General features: G+C 38.1%; 5 protein-coding genes and 1 long non-coding RNA gene across 6 annotated transcripts; 2 read left to right on the forward strand and 4 right to left on the reverse strand.

Annotated features, from left to right (window-relative positions):
- Positions 1-3,232: 3,232 nt before the first annotated feature.
- On the forward strand, positions 3,233-6,171 carry LOC104809528 (S-(+)-linalool synthase, chloroplastic-like). Its single transcript, XM_010535541.2, has 7 exons — positions 3,233-3,389; positions 3,476-3,731; positions 3,857-4,235; positions 4,325-4,543; positions 4,630-4,777; positions 4,850-5,101; positions 5,788-6,171. The coding sequence occupies exons 1-7, from the start codon at positions 3,330-3,332 to the stop codon at positions 6,073-6,075; spliced, it is 1,602 nt and encodes a 533-aa protein (XP_010533843.1). The 5' UTR covers positions 3,233-3,329; the 3' UTR covers positions 6,076-6,171.
- Positions 5,990-7,326, reverse strand: LOC104809527. The gene is made up of 3 exons (XR_771183.1): positions 6,563-7,326; positions 6,268-6,398; positions 5,990-6,082 (listed from the first exon to the last, which is right to left on the reverse strand). It is a non-coding gene; the product is annotated as an uncharacterized LOC104809527 (long non-coding RNA).
- A 151-nt stretch (positions 7,327-7,477) lies between these two features.
- Positions 7,478-8,120, reverse strand: LOC104809675. The gene is made up of 2 exons (XM_010535718.2): positions 7,618-8,120; positions 7,478-7,526 (listed from the first exon to the last, which is right to left on the reverse strand). The coding sequence occupies exons 1-2, from the start codon at positions 8,118-8,120 to the stop codon at positions 7,478-7,480; spliced, it is 552 nt and encodes a 183-aa protein (XP_010534020.1).
- Positions 8,121-11,831: 3,711 nt separating this feature from the next.
- Positions 11,832-13,070, reverse strand: LOC104809531. Its single transcript, XM_010535543.2, has one exon. The coding sequence runs from the start codon at positions 12,931-12,933 to the stop codon at positions 12,007-12,009; it is 927 nt and encodes a 308-aa protein (XP_010533845.1). The 5' UTR covers positions 12,934-13,070; the 3' UTR covers positions 11,832-12,006.
- Positions 13,071-14,242: 1,172 nt separating this feature from the next.
- On the forward strand, positions 14,243-15,984 carry LOC104809532 (multiple organellar RNA editing factor 9, chloroplastic). Its single transcript, XM_010535544.2, has 4 exons — positions 14,243-14,671; positions 15,145-15,242; positions 15,347-15,412; positions 15,515-15,984. The coding sequence occupies exons 1-4, from the start codon at positions 14,298-14,300 to the stop codon at positions 15,685-15,687; spliced, it is 711 nt and encodes a 236-aa protein (XP_010533846.1). The 5' UTR covers positions 14,243-14,297; the 3' UTR covers positions 15,688-15,984.
- A 1,574-nt stretch (positions 15,985-17,558) lies between these two features.
- On the reverse strand, positions 17,559-18,912 carry LOC104809533 (expansin-like B1). The gene is made up of 4 exons (XM_010535545.1): positions 18,719-18,912; positions 18,424-18,530; positions 17,948-18,256; positions 17,559-17,863 (listed from the first exon to the last, which is right to left on the reverse strand). The coding sequence occupies exons 1-4, from the start codon at positions 18,846-18,848 to the stop codon at positions 17,678-17,680; spliced, it is 732 nt and encodes a 243-aa protein (XP_010533847.1). The 5' UTR covers positions 18,849-18,912; the 3' UTR covers positions 17,559-17,677.
- Positions 18,913-21,870: the final 2,958 nt, after the last annotated feature.

The following is a 21,870-nucleotide window of genomic DNA, read 5'->3' on the forward strand; positions in this document are numbered from 1 at the left end:
GAGTACAGTCTCGCTTTCCTCCGTCGAAGCAGAGTATCGTTCAATGGCGGTTGCCACCTGCAAACTTATCTGGATCAAAGCTCTGCTCTCTTCTCTCGGTGTCCCTCATTCTGCATCCATTGTTCTTCATTGCGACAGCCAGGCAGCTCTGCACATTGCCGCGAATGATGTTTTCCACGACCGAACTAAACATATAGAAGTTTCCTGTCATTTTCTCCGCGCTCATTTCAAGTCGGGTCTGATTTGTTCTCGACATGTCTCAACCACCGAGCAGCTCGCCGACATTTTTACAAAAGCACTTGGTCGACGAGAGTTCACGGAGTTTCTTACCAAGTTGGACACACATAACTTGTATGCTCCATCTTGAGGGGGGTATTCGGGAGATATGCCAGATATGCCAAGATCTCGGATTATTCTGCAACAACCAAATTAAGGAAACATTGCATTGACGTTGCTGGATTCTTGGACGCTACATAACTGTATTTCCTTATCTCAATTCTAGGTTAGATCTGATTTGTCTGTATATATACCCTGTAAACAACTCTATCAATACACAGAAAAACATTTCATCTTCGAATCGAGCTGATACGTGTTACTAGACTAACGTAAAAGGAAAAGCAAATATAAGAGAAAAGGAAAATTATATATGTACATATAAGCATCGAGAGAATTAGGGGTTTGATGGAGGAAACTACCGAGTCTAGGATGTTCATTATCTATAGACAACTTTAGATCCAAGCCAGAGACCCTTCTTTGTTCTTGAAACTCCTTTTGACCAAGGGCATCTTGATGCTTCATTTGTATTCGCATCTCAAGTTTTGACTCTCATACCATGAAGATTTTTGGAGTGTTTGTGATATAGAGAAATAATATATGAATACGTATCAAAAGGAAAAATTTTGTAAGAGGAGAATTATCTCCATGATTTCTTCTATTCTTGTATTTATAATTAGTTTATATTCTTCCACATTCAAACTTACATACGCGTTAGACTCAAAACCATATTGAAAAGGATTATAAGCAAACCGAGAAGATCCTTGGAAGGAGACAATCTCATTTCCTCCTTTTTCTTCATGAGTTTCTTCATCCTTAAACGCATCAAAAGGCTCACAAAAATCTGGTTCTTCATCGGGGTTCTCCTTCGGGGTTCCAACCTCCGAAATCGAACCAAAAGTCTATGCTCTCTCTCTCCCTTACATAGGCTTCCATATCAAAGCCATAGGAGGACATTTTTTTTTGTGGTATTTTAACCTGAAATACTCAAAGGAAAATATTAGAAACAAATCAAAAGATAAATTGTACCTTTGACGAAGTTTTGATGCTCTCCTCTTCGGTTTAGCTTAGGCCGAGAGGGATAAAAGTTTGAGGGTATGTTCCCTGGATTTTGCAGCGGCTAAACAAAGATAAATAAGATAAAAACAATTACAAATACTTTAGCCCGAACCAGACTCTGGTACCATGAAGAAATTTATAAGATTGAAGGTATTTGTGACCGTAGACAATGATCAAGATATGAAAGAAAATGGTTTGAAGGATTGAAGAGAGAATAGAAAAAGAGTGAGTGAATAATACGTTTATTGTGTATTAAAACTTACAAAAGATGTTTACAAATATATAAGAGTCCTAGACTAACGTAAAAGGAAAAGCAAATTTAAGACAAAAGGAAAATTATATATGTACAATAATGTAAAATATAAAAATGGAAAGGAGTAGCCATTTGACTTTTGTTAGGTGATGATTTAGTGCTCCAACGGCTATAGTAATATAATCAGCATAATTTAGGATCCCTTGATTCATGTAAATAAGAAATATATCACACGAATCAAAGGCCTAAAGATAAACGATCATTATGAACCAAAATAGCATATTTGGATCTTCGGAGATTATGATTCAACATATTCCACCTAGCATCCTAAAGTAATCGAGCATCCGAATATAATATAAAGTCAATAATACAATTATACGTATCTAGGGACTAGGGTTCTTATAACCTAGGATTCTCACTCATGGTTTAGTCAAAAAATTCACGGTATACTTATATATATATTGAATAAAACACAATAGAAAATATTTTACCTAATACCAAACACTAACTTGACCACTGCAAACGAACGCGACGTCTTATCCTACATTTGTTATTTAATTATTCACGCGGATACGATTGTCTTAATCATAGCTTAGCTATATATATATCGCATTGATCGCCAATTAGGTATAATTGTTAATACAAATTTAAGTTTCGTTTAAACTACAATGATTTGCCACTGAACATGAATATCTCGTGGGGACATTCGATCTTTTCAACCAATGCGTCACGTTAAATGGAATCACTCTCTCTCTCTCATTCAACATATATTCAATAGATGTGAAATGAAATATCGGGGCCTGAACTAAAATTGGGTGGCTCAAACGGTAAAAAAGATAGCAAAATTCCTTCTAAATCCGTATTCGAATACTCACTTGAGGGTAATGATGCAAAACGGATCAGTTCAGACTAGATCGGACCAACTCGTTTTTCTCGTTAAGCCCGTTTTTATTCGCACCAAAAAATTCATGGTTCGGTCCAAATCGTCTAACTCGCGAGTGACTCGCGACCCAAATAAAAATAAAAAATATTTAACATAATAATTAATATATTTAAAATAATTAAAATTGACTAATCTTTTTTAAAATTATTAAAAAATATTAAAAATTAAATTAATTATTTTTCTGGTTCGCGAGGCAGTTCGTGGGCTTGCCGAACTGGCTCGCGATGAGTTTGGCTCGTGACGAGTTGGTTTGTTCGATATATTCTTTTCGACTCAAATTTTTTCAGTCCAGATCGAAAAAATGTGGGCTATTTCGCGCGTCGAGTTCATTTTGACATCCTAATTCGGGGGAAATATTTATATAGACGTTTCTAATCCTTTGGAAAATTAATATAGTTGGGTAAAATGCATTATAAGTTTTCATATTAAATCCTTCATATTCCAGTGGTGGGTCCATTTGTTGTCACGGAAGATGGAATATATGTGGCTAAGATTTCCTCTTGGAAGTTTGTTTGTTTGTTTTTTTTTTTTGTTAAACTTAAATTCTATTAATAAAAACGTGTTCTCTATATAGAGAGTAATTTAATTTCTCTCTAACAATGAGTGGTCGTTGCTTTGCGACCGGCCCGTATGAAATGCACGTGTTAATTATCTTCCCCCTCTCATCAGGTAGGGAATTTTAGACGTAAAAAACTCTAACGGGACCAAATTATTTCAAGGGGAGAGCTGTATAAATCATCATTCGAAACATTTGTTCATCGTACGCCTTAAAACCTGGTTTCATTTCCTTTCTCCTCTTCCATGGAATCAAGCAAGACTCTCCTGATATGTCCGACTAGGGATCACACGAGTGCAGCCTCTGTATATACACACACTATGCTTCCTTGTTTTATATTTGTAGCATCAAGATTTTACAACTGTTATAATAATATTCATCATGTGTACAGACGGAGCATGAGTCCAACATTATGAGGCTACGGAATATGCTCACTGCAAAGGGAGAGGATCCTTTCGAGGCAATGGAGATCATCGATGCTATTCAACGTCTATGCATCGACCATCACTTCCGGTATGAGATGGAAGAAATCCTGCAAAAGCTTTACCAACAGTGCAGTCGATACCAATATTACGGCCACGGCCTCCGTGAAGTTGCCCTTTGCTTTCGTCTTCTCAGACAGGCAGGTCACCATGTTTCCGCCGAAAGTAGGTCCTATCCGACACATTCAATGGCGTGTTTGAGATATATAGCATATATATATATATATATATATATATATATATTATACTCGTCATTAAACTTATAACACGGTAACGTTTGTGAACAATAGATGCGTTTAGCGGCATCCGAGACGAGAACGGAAGATTCCGAGGAGAGTTTCAGTATGACGTAGAGGGTTTGATTGAATTGTTTGAAGCCTCACAGCTAAGCACAGAGGGTGAAAAAACGCTTGAAGACGGCCGGGATTTTGCGGTTAATCAGCTTACAAAGCTTTGCTCGGCGGAAGAAAGTCACCGAGGGCGAGTCATAATGAATGTCTTGAACCAACCAAGCCACAAGTCCTTGTCAAGACTAACCGTCAATAGGTTCATAAGCATGACGAGCGATGACGGAGAGAACAAGTGGTTGCAACCGTTATTACAAGTGGCCAAGATCGATTTCGACATGCTCAAGGCATTGCACCAAGATGAAATATCTAAAACCTTGAAGTAAACATGAAACATGAAACTTCCCCCAAAGATATATGTTATATATAGTTTCGGAACCTATGTATTCATGCATGTAATGGATTTTTCAGATGGTGGAGAGAGCTGAGCTTGACAAAGGAACTGAAGAAGGCCAGAGACCAGCCTTTGAAATGGTACACATGGTCCATGGCAGTCCTCCAAGATCCGGGATTATCAGAGATAAGGCTCGATCTTGTGAAACCGATATCGTTTGTTTACATAATCGACGATATCTTCGATATCTATGGGGGAATAGATGAGCTAACCATATTCACACAAGTTATGGAAAGGTACTACACTATAGTACTACGTATATACACTATAAATTAGATCTACCAACCACCACGTGAAACTGATATATAATGGCTCCAAACAGGTGGGACCGTGATGAAGACAACCTCGTTGAGAAGCTACCAAATTACATGAAAGTATGCTTGGAGGCTTTAGACGTGGTGACAATGGAGATTAGCCTGAAGGTCCACAAGAAACATGGATGGAACCCCATCAACTCCCTTCGAAAATCGGTAAGCACCCTCGATCTTTCACAATGGCTTCGGATGTGCAATCGATCACCTCGTTTTTTTTTGGGTGCGCAGTGGGCGAGGTTGTTCAAGGCGTTTTTGGTGGAAGCGAAGTGGTTCGAGTCGGGTTACTTGCCAAGCAAGGAAGAGTATATCGAGAACGGGAGGGTGAGTTCAGGAGTGCCATTGGTGCTGCTTCATCTGTTCTTCATGTTGGGTGAAGAAACCACGAAAGAGAAGGTCCAACTCACTGATGAATCCAACCCATTGATCGTCTCTTCTGCTGCTACTATCCTCAGACTTTGCGACGATTTCGGAAGTGCCAAGGTCATATTCATTATATATATATATATATTGATCACATTCACTTCATATATATATATATATAATTCTTTTGTCACTGTACGAGGACAATTAGTCGGAAACTTGTCTGGACTACTAAATTATGAATTTATTCAAGTTCATTTTTTTTACAACTCATAGATATTTAAAGGAAAAAAAACATTGTTAGTTATGGTAATTATTTAAAGTTTATCATTACAATATATGTAATAAATTATAATTATTAGATACACTTGTTTAAAATAAATAAGTTAAAATCAATTCCAAAATTGCCATCACATCAGATAACTTTTCTACGCAATTTTAAGACAGTTTCTCTTTCCTCCTAATTGTCGTATTTAGACTCTTGTTTTGGTGTTTTATAGTTTTAAGATTATTAATTACTAGTCGACAACCTATCGTACGCATCCATTAGTCGCACGAATGCATAAGTCATAAGGGACCCCATGGATCGAGACTCATACTGATACCGGGATTGAGAGTAAGACATATAATTAGATTTTGTACTTTCCTCTCTAATTTAAGATTCAAACTCGAGACGGAACAAACGATTTGTGTTCACATCTCATCGGTTGAACTAATCGGATAATATATATATATATATATATATATATATATATATATATATATATATATGCGGTATAACTAATAAATTAATGGGCGTCTTGCAGGATGAAAACCAAGATGAGTATGATGGATCATACATGGAATGTTACATGAAACAGCATCAAGGATCAACAATTGAAGAAGCAAGAGCACATTCCCTCCAGATGATTTCCAACGCATGGAAGCGTTTGAACGAAGAGTGTCTGGATCCGAATCCATTCTCCGGTTCATCCTTCGCCAAAGCCTGTCTCAATGTCGCGAGGACGGTTCCCCTTATGTACACTTACGACGATGACCATCGTCTTCCCGGTCTTGATGATTATCTCAAGTCACTCATGTTGGACCATGCATGACTTTTACCTGATAAAAAAAATAACCAAAATATTATAATTGAACATATCATGTAATAATCGTGTTTGAATTCAATAAAGGTCGGTCTCAAAAACGCATGTGGGTATCGTTTTGTGGTCTTGGAATGTGTTGAAACGAAAACTGGCGAACAGTCACAACTCTGTAATAAACGAAAGTTCTTGAAGTTTTCTTACTTCGACCACATATTTCTTCCATTCTTGTAAAAGCGACCCCCAAGGAAAGAGACAGCGCATTTTGGTCCCAAGGCTCGAGTCTGAAGCCGGATCTCCGTCTTCCTCTCCTCAAGCTTTTCCATCACAGATTCCTGCAACGACATTTTCACAAACCTAATAACCATTAATTAACTTCTTTTTCTCTGTAATCAAACACGGTAATAATTTAAACTTCCCAGGATGAGGATTGCAAATTAACTGGTGGATCGTCGAAGAAAAAGCGAGTGCAACACGACCAGAAGAAGGTGTCACTTACCTGTAACCATATAGATTAATCCGCCATGGCTGAGAAGATCAGGTCCAATATCACTATCGAAGTTGTATGCTCTGTTTTCTATCACTGTGAGGTGAAACCAGGGTTCTTTCATCTCGGCATGGAGACGACCTGTCTTCTCTTCAAAAGTGTTTTTAAGAAGGAAGGTGATGGCACAATTGTAATTTACCACAAACGAGAGTGTGATATACACATTAAGGACCTTATATAATATTTCACAAGGTAAGGTTCATATCGACCAAAACAAAAAGTAGCAGTACCAGAGTGTGTCTCGTCTGCCATGGAAGAAGAATGAAGAAGAACAAAAAAGAAGAAACAGCAAAGAGAGCATAAAAATGCTCGGAAGTTACCAAATCTTCGACCCGATTACATCTCCAAAGACCCGAAGGCAGCCTATATACCGCAAATGCAGACCTCCTTCTTTGTTAGAAAATCATCAAGAGTGCATGCATTTGTTTTTCTGATTTTTCATTTTGAAAAAAAATAAAATTGATAAAAAGAAAATGATTGAACGAGATGATTTTGTGGGATAGAAGAGAGAAGGGAGATTTGTTTTTTTTTGTTTTTTGTTGCTGTGTGCAACACTGAGCCTTTTTTCTCTTTATTTATAAAATGCAAAGTAACAACCAAAAGATACGCATGAGTCCATACATGCTTAGGACTCGGGTGGTTATTAACAAACCAAAGAAAAATTCAAACGAAGAAAAAAATCCAAAATAAATAAAAACAAAACAAGACACGTGGAAACAAGATTAACTCTAACATTCCTAACCCGGGGCTTGTATTTTTATACAGGAAAACAATGGGAAAACAAACTCTAAGGGCCTATAAAAATGTAAAAGCTGTGTGCAATGACAAATCGGTATAAACAAACCAAAAATTGCTTAACCGAGAAATTTAACCGTTCCTCATGCGCCTTAAGTGATCCGGTAATTTCCTCGATAGACTTGGTCGTCAAATTTCCAAACTCCTCAATAGTTGATGCCAATTGGATGTATTTCGTAGAAACAGATCTAAGCATTTTTTTAACAACGTACCCTTCGTTGACGCTTTCTCCCAAAGCTTTTAATTTGTTAATTATCGTTGATACTCTTCCGGTGAACTCATCCACCGACTCGCTCTCTTCCATTTTGAGTCCTTCGAGCTCCCATCGTAGCGATTGTGCTTTGACCTCCTTTACTTTATCCGCACCATGATTCAACATCTTTAAGGCATCCCATGCTTCTTTTGCCGTTCTTTTTACTCCTATCTGTAACAGGGTCTCCTCACTTATGCCCTGACAGATTGCTGCACGAGTCATCTTATCTTTGCTCTTATCGACAGATCCCTCTAACTCGATCGCATCCCAAACACCTTGTGCCTGCATATAAATTTCCATTTTCATAGCCCATACCGTGTAATTTGTCTTTGTCAGGAGTGGGTATTGAAGAGACACGCTTCCTTCCTTTATCTTCGTTGTCTCAAGACCTTCACTTTGAATACCCTTGCCACTTCGAACGACACTCCTCGACGACTCTTCCATTGACATAGATTTCGACATGAACTATGAAAGGAAAAACAACAACCGTGGCTCTGATACCACTGTTAGAAAATCATCAAGAGTGCATGTATTTGTTTTTCTGATTTTTCATTTTGAAAAAAAATAAAATTGATAAAAAGAAAATGATTGAACGAGATGATTTTGTGGGATAGAAGAGAGAAGGGAGATTTGTTTTTTTTTGTTTTTTGTTGCTGTGTGCAACACTGAGCCTTTTTTCTCTTTATTTATAAAATGCAAAGTAACAACCAAAAGATACGCATGAGTCCATACATACTTAGGACTCGGGTGGTTATTAAAAAACAAAGAAAAATTCAAACGAAGAAAAAAATCCAAAATAAATAAAAACAAAACAAGACACGTGGAAACAAGATTAACTCTAACAATCACCTCCTTAATCTTGTTTCTATGTTTTCACCTACAGCAAAGTGGCCTCCTCTTCAACCTCTTCGACCAAATGAGCTTCGTCATCTCTCTGTTCTCTTGTTTTGCATTCAGAGGCGAAATGACCATATTTATGACACGCATAGCACATGATTTTGTTTATATCAAACCTTGGTTTCTCACCTCCTCGACCACGACCTCGTCCAAACGAACGACCTCTACCACGACCTCTTCTCCAGTCACCTTGAGCGAGGAGAACGTGTTCATCAGCTCTCGATTCACGACCCCTTAACCGTTCCTCATGCGCCTTAAGTGATCCGGTAATTTCCTCGATAGACTTGGTCGTCAAATTTCCAAACTCCTCAATAGTTGATGCCAATTGGATGTATTTCGTAGAAACAGATCTAAGCATTTTTTTAACAACGTACCCTTCGTTGACGCTTTCTCCCAAAGCTTTTAATTTGTTAATTATCGTTGATACTCTTCCGGTGAACTCATCCACCGACTCGCTCTCTTCCATTTTGAGTCCTTCGAGCTCCCATCGTAGCGATTGTGCTTTGACCTCCTTTACTTTATCCGCACCATGATTCAACATCTTTAAGGCATCCCATGCTTCTTTTGCCGTTCTTTTTACTCCTATCTGTAACAGGGTCTCCTCACTTATGCCCTGACAGATTGTTGCACGAGCCATCTTATCTTTGCTCTTATCGACAGATCCCTCTAACTCGATCGCATCCCAAACACCTTGTGCCTGCATATAAATTTCCATTTTCATAGCCCATACCGTGTAATTTGTCTTTGTCAGGAGTGGGTATTGAAGAGACACGCTTCCTTCCTTTATCTTCGTTGTCTCAAGACCTTCACTTTGAATACCCTTGCCACTTCGAACGGCACTCCCCGACGACTCTTCCATTGACATAGATTTCGACATGAACTATGAAAGGAAAAACAACAATCGTGGCTCTGATACCACTGTTAGAAAATCATCAAGAGTGCATGTATTTGTTTTTCTGATTTTTCATTTTGAAAAAAAATAAAATTGATAAAAAGAAAATGATTGAACGAGATGATTTTGTGGGATAGAAGAGAGAAGGGAGATTTGTTTTTTTTTGTTTTTTGTTGCTGTGTGCAACACTGAGCCTTTTTTCTCTTTATTTATAAAATGCAAAGTAACAACCAAAAGATACGCATGAGTCCATACATGCTTAGGACTCGGGTGGTTATTAACAAACCAAAGAAAAATTCAAACGAAGAAAAAAATCCAAAATAAATAAAAACAAAACAAGACACGTGGAAACAAGATTAACTCTAACAATCACCTCCTTAATCTTGTTTCTATGTTTTCACCTACAGCAAAGTGGCCTCCTCTTCAACCTCTTCGACCAAATGAGCTTCGTCATCTCTCTGTTCTCTTGTTTTGCATTCAGAGGCGAAATGACCATATTTATGACACGCATAGCACATGATTTTGTTTATATCAAACCTTGGTTTCTCACCTCCTCGACCACGACCTCGTCCAAACGAACGACCTCTACCACGACCTCTTCTCCAGTCACCTTGAGCGAGGAGAACGTGTTCATCAGCTCTCGATTCACGACCCCTTAACCGTTCCTCATGCGCCTTAAGTGATCCGGTAATTTCCTCGATAGACTTGGTCGTCAAATTTCCAAACTCCTCAATAGTTGATGCCAATTGGATGTATTTCGTAGAAACAGATCTAAGCATTTTTTTAACAACGTACCCTTCGTTGACGCTTTCTCCCAAAGCTTTTAATTTGTTAATTATCGTTGATACTCTTCCGGTGAACTCATCCACCGACTCGCTCTCTTCCATTTTGAGTCCTTCGAGCTCCCATCGTAGCGATTGTGCTTTGACCTCCTTTACTTTATCCGCACCATGATTCAACATCTTTAAGGCATCCCATGCTTCTTTTGCCGTTCTTTTTACTCCTATCTATAACAGGGTGTCCTCACTTATGCCCTGACAGATTGCTGCACGAGCCATCTTATCTTTGCTCTTATCGACAGATCCCTCTAACTCGATCGCATCCCAAACACCTTGTGCCTGCACGAGCCATCTTATCTTTTCTTACGTGCAATACTGCCCTTACCCTGTAACTGTTGAGATATATGAATAATATTATGAGATATATCACATCTTAAAGATTTTATCAAATCTATAAAATAGAGATTTGGAGAGATTTATGAATATTTGATGTAATCTTTACTTTATTTATTTAATTTGAGACTCTCATGTATTTATATTTATAGTTCATTTGATTATTAATAAAAGATCATATTATTCCGCAAATTTCTACAGTAACCGTATAGAACAGCCGCTTTCTTGAGACAAAATCCAGTTAATCCGCCATGGCTGAGAAGATCAGGTCCAATATCACTATCGAAGTGTATGCTCTGTTTTCGAACACGGTGAGGTGAAACCAGGGTTCTTGCATCTCGGCCTGCAGACGACCTGTCTTCTCTTCAAAAGTGTTTTTAAGAAGAAGAAGGTGATGGCACAATTGTAATTTACCACAAACGAGAGTGTGATATACACATTAAGGACCTTATATAATATTTCACAAGGTAAGGTTCATATCGACCAAAACAAAAAGTAGCAGTACCAGAGTGTGTCTCGTCTGCCATGGAAGAAGAATGAAGAAGAACAAAAAAGAAGAAACAGCAAAGAGAGCATAAAAATGCTCGGAAGTTACCAAATCTTCGACCCGATTACATCTCCAAAGACCCGAAGGCAGCCTATATACCGCAAATGCAGACCTCCTTCTTTGTTAGAAAATCATCAAGAGTGCATGCATTTGTTTTTCTGATTTTTCATTTTGAAAAAAAATAAAATTGATAAAAAGAAAATGATTGAACGAGATGATTTTGTGGGATAGAAGAGAGAAGGGAGATTTGTTTTTTTTTGTTTTTTGTTGCTGTGTGCAACACTGAGCCTTTTTTCTCTTTATTTATAAAATGCAAAGTAACAACCAAAAGATACGCATGAGTCCATACATGCTTAGGACTCGGGTGGTTATTAACAAACCAAAGAAAAATTCAAACGAAGAAAAAAATCCAAAATAAATAAAAACAAAACAAGACACGTGGAAACAAGATTAACTCTAACATTCCTAACCCGGGGCTTGTATTTTTATACAGGAAAACAATGGGAAAACAAACTCTAAGGGCCTATAAAAATGTAAAAGCTGTGTGCAATGACAAATCGGTATAAACAAACCAAAAATTGCTTAACCGAGAAATAGAACCAAGGGAAGTAAATCAAGCTTCACATACACGCAAACCAGAGATGTATAAGTGAAGAACATGGGAATGCAGCAGAATTCCATGAAGACCGCCTTCTGATATATAAGTTTTGATAATATACACGCATGAACAGATAAAACAATATATGAACTTGGGAATTTTTTATTGATTGGATCGTCTTGGAGATCTCATTATAAATAAACATATACGAAAGCTGACAAACGGTTTTCTTCCAAGCTTCTTCAATGCCACTCGTACCCGTAAAGGTTCTCGGAGTGACTTCTTCCGTCGTGACTGTACGGATATAGGTCTCCGAAAAGGTAATCTGAAGTCTTCTTCCATGGATCCAAATCGTTCCTTTCGCACCAAGAAACGGTGCTAGGGTTTCGTTCTTCGTTGCATCTTTGCTTGCTTAGCAAACAAGGAAAGTAACCGCCGAATATCGTCTCACAAAGATCCATCGCCTCCAATCCATACCCGGATGGAATATACCGTACTTTCACCTTCTCCTCATCCACATTCTCCATTCTTTCAACTGGTTTTGTCTCATTAGCATGGTCTGAGACAAACCCATCACCATCATCATCATCATCATCATCATCTTCTTCTTCTTCTTCTTCATCAATGGTCTGCATTGGTTTCGATTCTTTAACCGGAACTGAGGCAAACCCATTAATAACCTTATCTTTCTCATCAACTGGACCAAGAGGAACGCTTGCCAAAGCCGGTGACATTGTCGGATCAGCAGATGGACAAGGATAACACGTCTTGTCTGAAGGAGGAAGAGCCTCTCCATAAGTGGCACTGATATCGTATCCTCCACCATACGGCGTCGGATCATACTCTTCGAAATCGGTCTCGTTGAATTCGGAAACAGAGTACGAGATCCTAAACTCAGAAGGACTCTCAATCTCATACACGCTATAGCAATTGGGATCATATTCATACACGACATGTTTGGGCTCAGACAAGGTGAAGACAGAGTATCCAACAGACTCAGAGATTGTCTCAGAACCGTAATCGCAGTAGGAATAACTCATGGGAGAGAACCCAGAATAGTGATGATCGTAGAAAACGGAATCACCATAAGTGGAGGAAGATGGATAACTGTGATTGAAATCGGGATGGGTTTGATAATTCTCACCGGAAAAAGAATCCCAATTCGCCATTGAACTGATCTCAGCAAGCTCGAAAGAGGAACTGGAGTGGAGAGACGATGGATGAATCTGATCAAAGATAGCAACTTTTTTTTTTCTTGGTGGGGATTGAATTAGTCGGCGAAATCCTTCTTCTTCGGTGTGATGATGATGATGAGGTGAGTCATGTTATGTCAGTTGTCTTTGTCTACACGTGGGAAAAAAAATTACAAGTGGGAAGAAGAGATATTTGTGAATACGGTTTGATCAAACCGGACAAAACCAACCAAAAACCGAACCAAATGTAATGAAATCGGACACAAAACCAAACCGATAGAATTAATAGACCGAACCAAATTCAATTTGATTTTATATCAATAAAAATGTTGACATTTATCTTTATAGTAGACCTTTTTTTATCCCTGGAAATTTAGTTACATTAAAAGAATGAAAGTTTTTATGTAATTATCTTTATAATAGACCTTTTTTTTATTGGATTTATAACATTATTTTCTATGATTCCTGGGATATATTATATACATGGGGTCGTACCAACAAAAACTCTCATAAAAGAAAATGTTGTCATTTTTTACAAAACAAAAAAAAAATATTGTCACTTATGTGGGTGGGCTTTTTATATCCAATATTCCTTGCCTTTCGTTATCCGATTTGGAATATTGGAAGATTGATATTAAAGACGAGACACTAAAACGAATTTGGGTTCAGATTTTAATATTTTTTACGTATTATTTTACTGTTTCTGGATATTTAAAAAAATGATACTCAACTATAAAACTTTTATATAAATACCTCAATTTTTCAAAAAATTTACATAAATACTTAATATTTTTTAAAAATCAAATAAACCCAAAATTTGTTAGCGATCTTTACTATTTTTCTTTAAAAAATACATAACTTTATATATATCAATTTTTTTAAAATTTAAATATTTATTTATAATTTTTAAAAAATCATATATTTATATTAAAATTTTATAATTCATATATTTATTTGAGTTTTTAATAAAAATTTAGCTACTTATATGTTATTTTTATAAATAAAAAAAATCCTGATACTCAAATCATGTGTGAGAATATTGAAAATTTCATCTTCGTTTATTTTTATAAAGATCTTCGTTTAGAAAATTTGATATTCTTTTCAAGACTGAAATGAAACAGTTTTTTAATTATTTATTTCCTTGCGAAATTAGAAAATATCGATTTTTTCATTTGATCCTCCTTTACAAAAATTATATATATAGATTTATTAGTTTTGCTTTCATACGGCGTCGTTTCGTCTCAGTCCCCGAAGCAAGTGAAATATCTTATCCTCTGCAATCTGCAATGCAATTTCTCGTCCCAAATTCATCTGTATCCCCCCACTGAGTCCTCTCTGCAATGGCGAGCGTGGCTGCGTCTTCTTCATCCCTTCTCTCCAAACTTTTAATCCCTGTAAGTACTCTCCGTCATCGCCCAGCGTTCGCAGATCTCGGGCTTAGCTTCGCCGGCGGGTCATGGGCTCCTCCGCTCCGAAGCCTCGCCCCCGCCGTTACTCGGCCCCGGCGTCGGAACGCGGTTATCACGGCGGCTGCGGTGGATTCCGACTACTCCCCGAAACGTAGCAGCAGCGGCGAGCAGAGAGAGACGATAATGCTTCCTGGTTGCGATTACAATCACTGGCTTATCGTCATGGAGTTCCCCAAGGACCCGGCTCCGACCAGAGACCAGATGATTGAGACTTACCTCAACACTCTGGCCACTGTTCTTGGCAGGTTCGTTTCTATCTATGATTGGTTATATCGAGCTTTTGTAATGCTTGCAACGGAATAGGAGATGAAATAAAGAACTAAATCTCGTCAGATTAGGGTTTTCAGCTGGTTTCTGAATATGTAGGTAAAGGATATATCCAGTGGAAAGGTCTAGTGGGTGTTAATACTTGACAAGCTAGAACTTGTCTCATAAAGCTTTGAGCTTTGAATTCGATTCAAACTTCACCAAGTTCCAGGTTTTTTTCCTGGAACTTTACTCGGAAATGGAGGTTATAAACTTGTGAACTAGAACATGTAAGTGGATCTAACTCATAGCTGTATAAGCACTATCACATTCAGCTGAGAAGCTTCTTGACGAAAAGGGTTTGAACGATGACAATGAAACTCTGCTGAGGCATGTATATAGTGTAATGCTGTTTCATAGCGTATTCTTTGGTTCTTGTTAATATGTCTGGTTTTGTAACTTCGGATTCTAGCATGGAAGAGGCGAAGAAGAACATGTATGCATTCAGTACCACCACATACACCGGATTCCAGTGCACCGTCGATGAAGAGACATCAGAGAAGTTCAAAGGTAAGGGACTATGAGCAGAAAAACATGTTCTACTTAAGGAAACCTTATGTTTGTCTTTATATTTAGTCTCGAGTTACCGATACACACACTTAAAAACTTCTCAGGATTGCCTGGAGTTTTGTGGGTTTTGCCTGATTCCTACATTGATGTGAAGAACAAAGATTATGGAGGTACCGTACCATCTTTACTTAGACTTTACTCCAATGGTTTGTCTGAAGGCTTGCTTTGTTTGTATCTCTGTTCTGATCATCGGGCTGGTTTGGTTGGTTTAGGTGACAAATATGTCAATGGAGAGATAATCCCGTGCACTTATCCAACTTATCAACCAAAGCAGAGAAATAACTCAAAGTATCAAAGTAAAAGGTATGAGAGACGGAGAGACGGCCCACCTCCCGAGCAGAGGAAACCAAGACAAGCCTCGGCTGCTTCGGATTCCTCCTCTTAGCCGGTAAACGAAAATGTCATGAAATTGTTAGGGTTTTGATCTCTTTAGTAGTTAAGTCTTATTCGATGTTGGTTTGAATCATCTAGTGTTATCACCTTGGACACGAGACAAAGCACAAAAGGATCCATACATTCTATCTCCATGGACAAGTATCAGATATGGTTCCTATGTTTTTGGTATCCATTATTGGGCAACCATACTAGATATTAGTTTTAGTGACCTTCTACTATCTGTGTTGCTATGCCCTCGTTCCATAGATCCCAAACCTACAAGATTCAGAACATTTTTTATCATGAATATGCTGTGTGTTTCCTGGTGTTTCATAGATATGGAAATGTGTTTTACTCATTTGTCCGACCAAGTTGGAAGAAGGGTCTGGTCGCAGAAGCTGATGTTTTTCTTGCCGGTTATGATCTCTAACACTAATACTCCGAAGCTGTATACATCGTATTTCACTGAGAATTACCCGTCCCTTGCGTATTAGATAAGATGATGAAATGTCTTCAAGCATTAAACCTTTGTGAATATATGTCGGATTTAGATGTTCGGGATGTTCCGACGATATGATTCATGCTTCCTTCGATTTGGTCTGCCTCGAAGATCCTAGCCTTGCCAAAATCGGCGTGGTCAAGAAGAACACTGCTCGCCTTGAGATCTCTGTGGATGATTCTCAAATCTCGAATCTCGATGAAGATACAAGATTCGAGCTATCTTTCGGATTATCTCAACTCAACCCATTTCCGATAATCTTGCAAGATCTTCTTTCCCCATCTACACAGAGAAAAAATGTTACACAAAATCATAATCCAGCACCCCTATGAAGAAGTATGATCTGTAAATATACTGAAAATGGAATACTCCAAACACTAGTTTGGTTAGAACTCATCTCTACATTTTTTATCCTTTGATTCGAGATGAAAATCGAAAATCCTCACGAGATTTCGGTGTTGCAACTTCAATAGCAACTTCACCTTGTTCTTGAACTTTTCGATTCCTTGCCCCAAGAACCACGTTAACTTCTTTACCTCCATCTCTATTTTCTGCTTTTGTTTAGTTATATACAGCATGGTGGTGTTCATATGTTAAGATTCTTCAATACATTGATCCTTAGGGATCAGACCAAAACCTGATCCATGTCTTGTCCCTTTACGTTCCATTGTTGGGTTCATGTCTCGTTTATAATCATTCTTGTTATGATTGAAGGATCTGTCCGACAGAAACTTCACTCTGGTTATTCACAAACGTGATCTTGAAGATTAAATCTATTAGCTCCAACGGGTTTAGGCCGTTGAACAAAAACAACTATGGAAACCCATTCCGGATAATCCAGTGCGAGAAGTTTCCCAAACCAGGAGACTAGATGAGGATAGAACCCTATCCACACCATTTTTTTTCATTAAGCATAGGATTTGTAGGATGATCAAAACTCTTCCAGAAGACGTTTCCTGAGACGGGATCAAGCGGAAGATGTTGACTAAATCGGTAATCCGAGCAACTAGAGAGGGTCCTGAGACAGTATTTGAAACATTGGCCAGATTCTGTTTCAAAGCAGAGATTTCCTCTACTACTAAGTCTAATCACTCTTGATTAGCATTATAATAGGATGGTTTTTGGTTGCTCTCATATATAAACAAAAGCATATACCAAACTGACATATCTGACTTTCCCCATTCCGGTCGGGGCTGAAGAATCCAAAGGTGAATTCTTCCCTTTCAAAGGCTTTATTCTGATGATTGTGTTGTGTCATGCAATATATGATAAAGGGGAAGAGGATGAGAAGTATCATTCTCTGTAGATTCATATCATTTTGGTGTTTAGTGTTCCACAAACATTGAAGCAAAGCAGATGGTGTCTAGTGTTCTAGATACACCTTATTCATTTATTCTTTATTTTTATTACATCATTACAACAACCATTTACATAAACACATAGGTTTTTTTTATAATACATATTGAAGTAAGAAAGATCACGAGCCACTTTCTGTTCATACTTAGAGCTGAAAGGCCAAGTCATATATGTCCCCGGACTTCCATTTGTACGGAATAATATCAGTGGCTTGCTTCCATCCGGCCTTATCAACCAAGAACTTCACTGTCAAGGCTCCTTTCGGCGGGTTTGGCAAGTCGAAAACCGCACCATATGCTCTCCTCATCTTTATCCACTCTCCCCAGTCGTTCTATACACATAAAATATCAAATTTAGCCATATAATTATCAACATATTTACAATCTCATTTGCTGTAAAATATCTAACAAAGTACCTTGATTTGGAGAGCTAGGATGTCATTAGCACCGCCGACGTTGAGAAGAACGAGGGAAAGGTAGTCACGGAAGCGACTGTTCTCGTGAACCTTGAGGAGAATGTTCGAGTTAGGAAACTGGCAAGGGACCCTCTTGTACACGATATCGACCACGCCATAGGAGATGACTTTCTTCTCAGCTCCGGGACGAGCGAGTTTATTGAAAGCGAGTTTGTTCATGATGAAATCGGTACGATCTCCTTCTCCATAGTCGGAGACTGAAATGATCACACCCTTTGTGTTGCAGTACTGTGGAATCGTACATATCACCTGTAATGTTAACAATCTAAGTGTAAGTACGATGGATGAAACCCTAGGTTAATGTTAAATATAATTGTATGTTAATGAACGTGAGTGTGATGTTAACGAGATATGCTAATATTAATTAGTAAGAAGAATAGATGAAAACCCTGGGCTTTTATACTAAGCATATGAACCTGATAACAAGCTCCGCAACCAGTTCCATTACGCCAAAGCTTGGAAACAGCAGCCACTTTGGCATCGTTCATATTCCTCCCGAATTTGCCATAGCCACAAGCTCCACCTTCATATAACAAAATGATATATATATATATATTGAGAGAGAGAGAGAGAGAGAGAGAGAGAGAGAAATGTTTATATATGCGTAAATCATGCATTCTACGTATAGTATTTGGATCAATCCGTAGAAACCCTAAAGAAAAGATAGAGAGAGAAACGAATAGGAAGACACAATCATGTATACGAACTTACTTGTTGTCCCTTTCCCATCGGGAGTGCCATAGTAAGCAGCCCTCGAATGTATGAAGCCGCCGCCATGGGAGGACTGACACATTACGACAGGCAATACCACACAAACGAGGAGGAAATAAAACTTCTTCATACTGATGATTATAACTTATAATTTATATTCCCTTATCTTATAATACTGATTTTCCTTACGCTTAACGTTTACTATTGGAGGGATGAGAGGTGCGAGGGAAGTGAAACCATATTTATAGTGGAAGCCCCCTTGTAATAATATGATTAGGAAATTGCCTACCAATTCGATTTTTATTAAGTTGATGGATTTTGATAGCTGGAAAAAGGAAAAAAAAATGTTTGATGGGTTTGCAAGTCAACGTCTATCTACTTTGTAATACTTTCCTCTTGATTTTATTGTATAGAATGTTATAGTTCTACGGCGTAAATTTAGGTTCGCTTATAATATTTGTATCAAACTCGGTTTAAAATGTGATGCATGACTTTTCGTAATTTAAGTTGTTACATTTTGAATATTAAAAACAAAATTTTATATAGAAAATGAACATCTTTTCAATAGAAAGTGAACTGGAACTGTCATAACAACTGATTAAATATAATTTTGTATAAATTCTAATAAAAACTAAATATGAAAACAACGAAATCCCAAAATGTGCAAATAGGATTTGAACTCAAAGATTCTTCATCTAACATGTTGTTTTCGGCGCGAGACTGTGGACTACGGCATATACATATACATAGAAATACGTACCAAGAAAAGGAAAATAAATATTATCCGAATCATTAGTTTGGACCAAAAACATTTGTTTTCATGGCTGTTTGAAACTCAGCTCTCTGGTTCGGTCTTATTTAATATCCCAACTCTCTGGTTTGATAATAATAAAAAAAAATATCGGGAAAATTAATCACCGAGAATTTCTCATTGCACCAACGTGGTAACATGCAATCCACTCCATATCGTAAATTCTATATCTACCACAATATTTTATACTTATGGGTACAATTTGTAGCGACACTAACATATTAACAAAAAACCAATATATATATCATAAAAGTCGGTTTTATGAATTCGTGTTCTCCCGAGATTCGACTTTGAAGATCTTACTTTCGTAGAGGTTATATTAATAGAAAAAAATTATATAAATATTGTTAAGTTAAAACATTAATATACTAGTATGAACCACCCATGAACCAAATACATTTGATGAAGAGCTTCAAGAGAGAAAACTAATCTTTGAATACCTTAGACTCACAATCAGATTGCAAGTTGTTGATCACAGATTAGGTGTTGAAGACAAACATCTTCTTGAGGTATCCACACCTTGGAATGGATTCCAACACTTGGAATCAAGCTTGCTAGAGTATCAAATCTCTAGCTTGTGTATGGAGTTCAAGAACAATTCTTGATCTCTCTTTTTCTTGGAAGAGTTTACTCTCACTCTAGAACAACCCCATAGGTCTAAGAGTCGAGATCTGAATGAATAGGGTCGTATCCCACCTATTTCCTCCAAGAAAACACGTGAAAATCGCGAACAAGTGGTCTGCCGACGTCTGGTCCATTCGGTCCAGGTCCATACTGTTTGGACCAGAAGGTTTTTCTCCTGTTTTGCCGACAGTCCGAAAGAAGACGCAATCTGACCAGTCCAGTCCTGTACCGTTCTTGCTGGCCTTCTGAAACATAGTTCCACGTGTCATTAAATGACGTGTACGGACATCATTATGTCTGGATCGTTCGGTCCATCGAGTAGACCGGTCGTCCAGACCTACACAGTTTACAAAATGAGAACCGTGGCCGACTGAGTCAGACCGGACGGTCTAACCATTAGACCGGTCAGTCTGGCCCCTTGGAGAAATTCCAAATTTCTACGTTCCGACTTTACGAACACACACCTCCATCCCATATGTATGTGACCCTTTAGGCTCCTCCGAAACAGCAGTAAACCTGAGATCTAATCTCGTTTTACAAATCATAAGTTTCTTTGGCAAGACATTATTATTATCCGTATCAGATAGAGTTAGATGCGATCCAACCGAAAGCCAGTGAAAGCTCAAACGATGATCCTCTTTGTCACACGATATCATAAATTGAAACACATTTCGATTGCTTTGTCGTATCCCGAGTAGACTATAAGAAATAGATGACATTCATCTATAGTGCGGCCACACATTTCTATAGTCCTACTCCTAAGACGAGCCCAACGATATCTCTCTCTTTTGCGAGGGACAAAGTTTCATCTTGACTATCTACTATCCATTACATGACTCGTAATATACTTGAGTTACGTCGTTATAATCATCTGGTTAAAGACGACGTTTGACGTAGTCAAAGTATATTATTCCTCATGTCGGATACGGTAGACATCTCTGGACTAAAGATCCAAAGTGAACCATCAAAGTGAGATTCTAGTCATGGATAAATCCAAACGATAATCTTACGTGAGTCACTATGATCATCTATCATGCCTCATGTTAGTCTTGATTCATCATCGTTTCCACAATGACAAACGACTAAGGAATTTAGGATCGTTCATAACGATCCAAGGATTTTATTATTTATCAAATACTCAAAACAAATCATGAAAATATAATGCATTCATCCGATGAATCCATCACAACAGTATAAGCTCTCATATCGTACGATCATATCAAAGCACCAAATGCATCACCTAAGAAGCCAGGGGCAATGGAAGGACTTCTGACCCATTAGTTGTTGTAACACCATATACAAACTCATATCATGCTTACTCCCCAAGAAGCTAAAGTCGATCCTGCATGCTGTAATTTCGCCAAACCAAAGGGATTTTCTTAAGGGGAGACCAATGTTAGAAAACATTTTGTTGGCTACGGAACTTGTGCGCGAATACAATAGGCCTAGCGCAACTAAGCGGGCAATGCTCAAGCTTGATTTGAGAAAAGCGTTTGACTCGATTAGCTGGGAGTCCATTACTAGGATCCTTCGAGCCTTGCATCTACTTGAGACCTTTGTCAGATGGATCGTAACGTGTATGGAAACTCCAAAGTTTTTAGTGGCTACAAATGGAGAATTGACAGGCTATTTCAAGGGAAGGCGAGGCATTCAGCAAGGGGACCCCATCAACCCCTACCTCTTCATCCTTGCAATGGAAGTTTTATCTCGCATGCTG

Source organism: Tarenaya hassleriana, unplaced genomic scaffold (assembly GCF_000463585.1).
Source record: "Tarenaya hassleriana unplaced genomic scaffold, ASM46358v1 Cleome16, whole genome shotgun sequence".
NCBI classification, from domain to species: Eukaryota; Viridiplantae; Streptophyta; class Magnoliopsida; order Brassicales; family Cleomaceae; genus Tarenaya; species Tarenaya hassleriana.

What these genes read in the sequence shown, in the direction of transcription:
- LOC104809528 (XM_010535541.2), top strand. Translation starts at nt 3,330, where the DNA reads ATGGAATCAAGCAAGACTCTCCTGATATGTCCGACTAGGGATCACACG. An exon ending in ATCACACGAGTGCAGCCTCT is followed by an intron (nt 3,390 to 3,475) that starts GTATATACACAC and finishes TCATGTGTACAG; the next exon opens with ACGGAGCATGAGTCCAACAT. An exon ending in TCACCATGTTTCCGCCGAAA is followed by an intron (nt 3,732 to 3,856) that starts GTAGGTCCTATC and finishes TGTGAACAATAG; the next exon opens with ATGCGTTTAGCGGCATCCGA.
- LOC104809675 (XM_010535718.2), bottom strand. Translation starts at nt 8,120, where the DNA reads ATGTCGAAATCTATGTCAATGGAAGAGTCGTCGAGGAGTGTCGTTCGA. An exon ending in GGAGAAAGCGTCAACGAAGG is followed by an intron (nt 7,527 to 7,617) that starts GTACGTTGTTAA and finishes TTGACGACCAAG; the next exon opens with TCTATCGAGGAAATTACCGG.
- LOC104809531 (XM_010535543.2), bottom strand. Translation starts at nt 12,933, where the DNA reads ATGGCGAATTGGGATTCTTTTTCCGGTGAGAATTATCAAACCCATCCC.
- LOC104809532 (XM_010535544.2), top strand. Translation starts at nt 14,298, where the DNA reads ATGGCGAGCGTGGCTGCGTCTTCTTCATCCCTTCTCTCCAAACTTTTA. An exon ending in GACATCAGAGAAGTTCAAAG is followed by an intron (nt 15,243 to 15,346) that starts GTAAGGGACTAT and finishes AAAACTTCTCAG; the next exon opens with GATTGCCTGGAGTTTTGTGG. An exon ending in GAAGAACAAAGATTATGGAG is followed by an intron (nt 15,413 to 15,514) that starts GTACCGTACCAT and finishes TGGTTGGTTTAG; the next exon opens with GTGACAAATATGTCAATGGA.
- LOC104809533 (XM_010535545.1), bottom strand. Translation starts at nt 18,848, where the DNA reads ATGAAGAAGTTTTATTTCCTCCTCGTTTGTGTGGTATTGCCTGTCGTA. An exon ending in GTTGCGGAGCTTGTTATCAG is followed by an intron (nt 18,257 to 18,423) that starts GTTCATATGCTT and finishes TTAACATTACAG; the next exon opens with GTGATATGTACGATTCCACA. An exon ending in TCCTAGCTCTCCAAATCAAG is followed by an intron (nt 17,864 to 17,947) that starts GTACTTTGTTAG and finishes TTATGTGTATAG; the next exon opens with AACGACTGGGGAGAGTGGAT.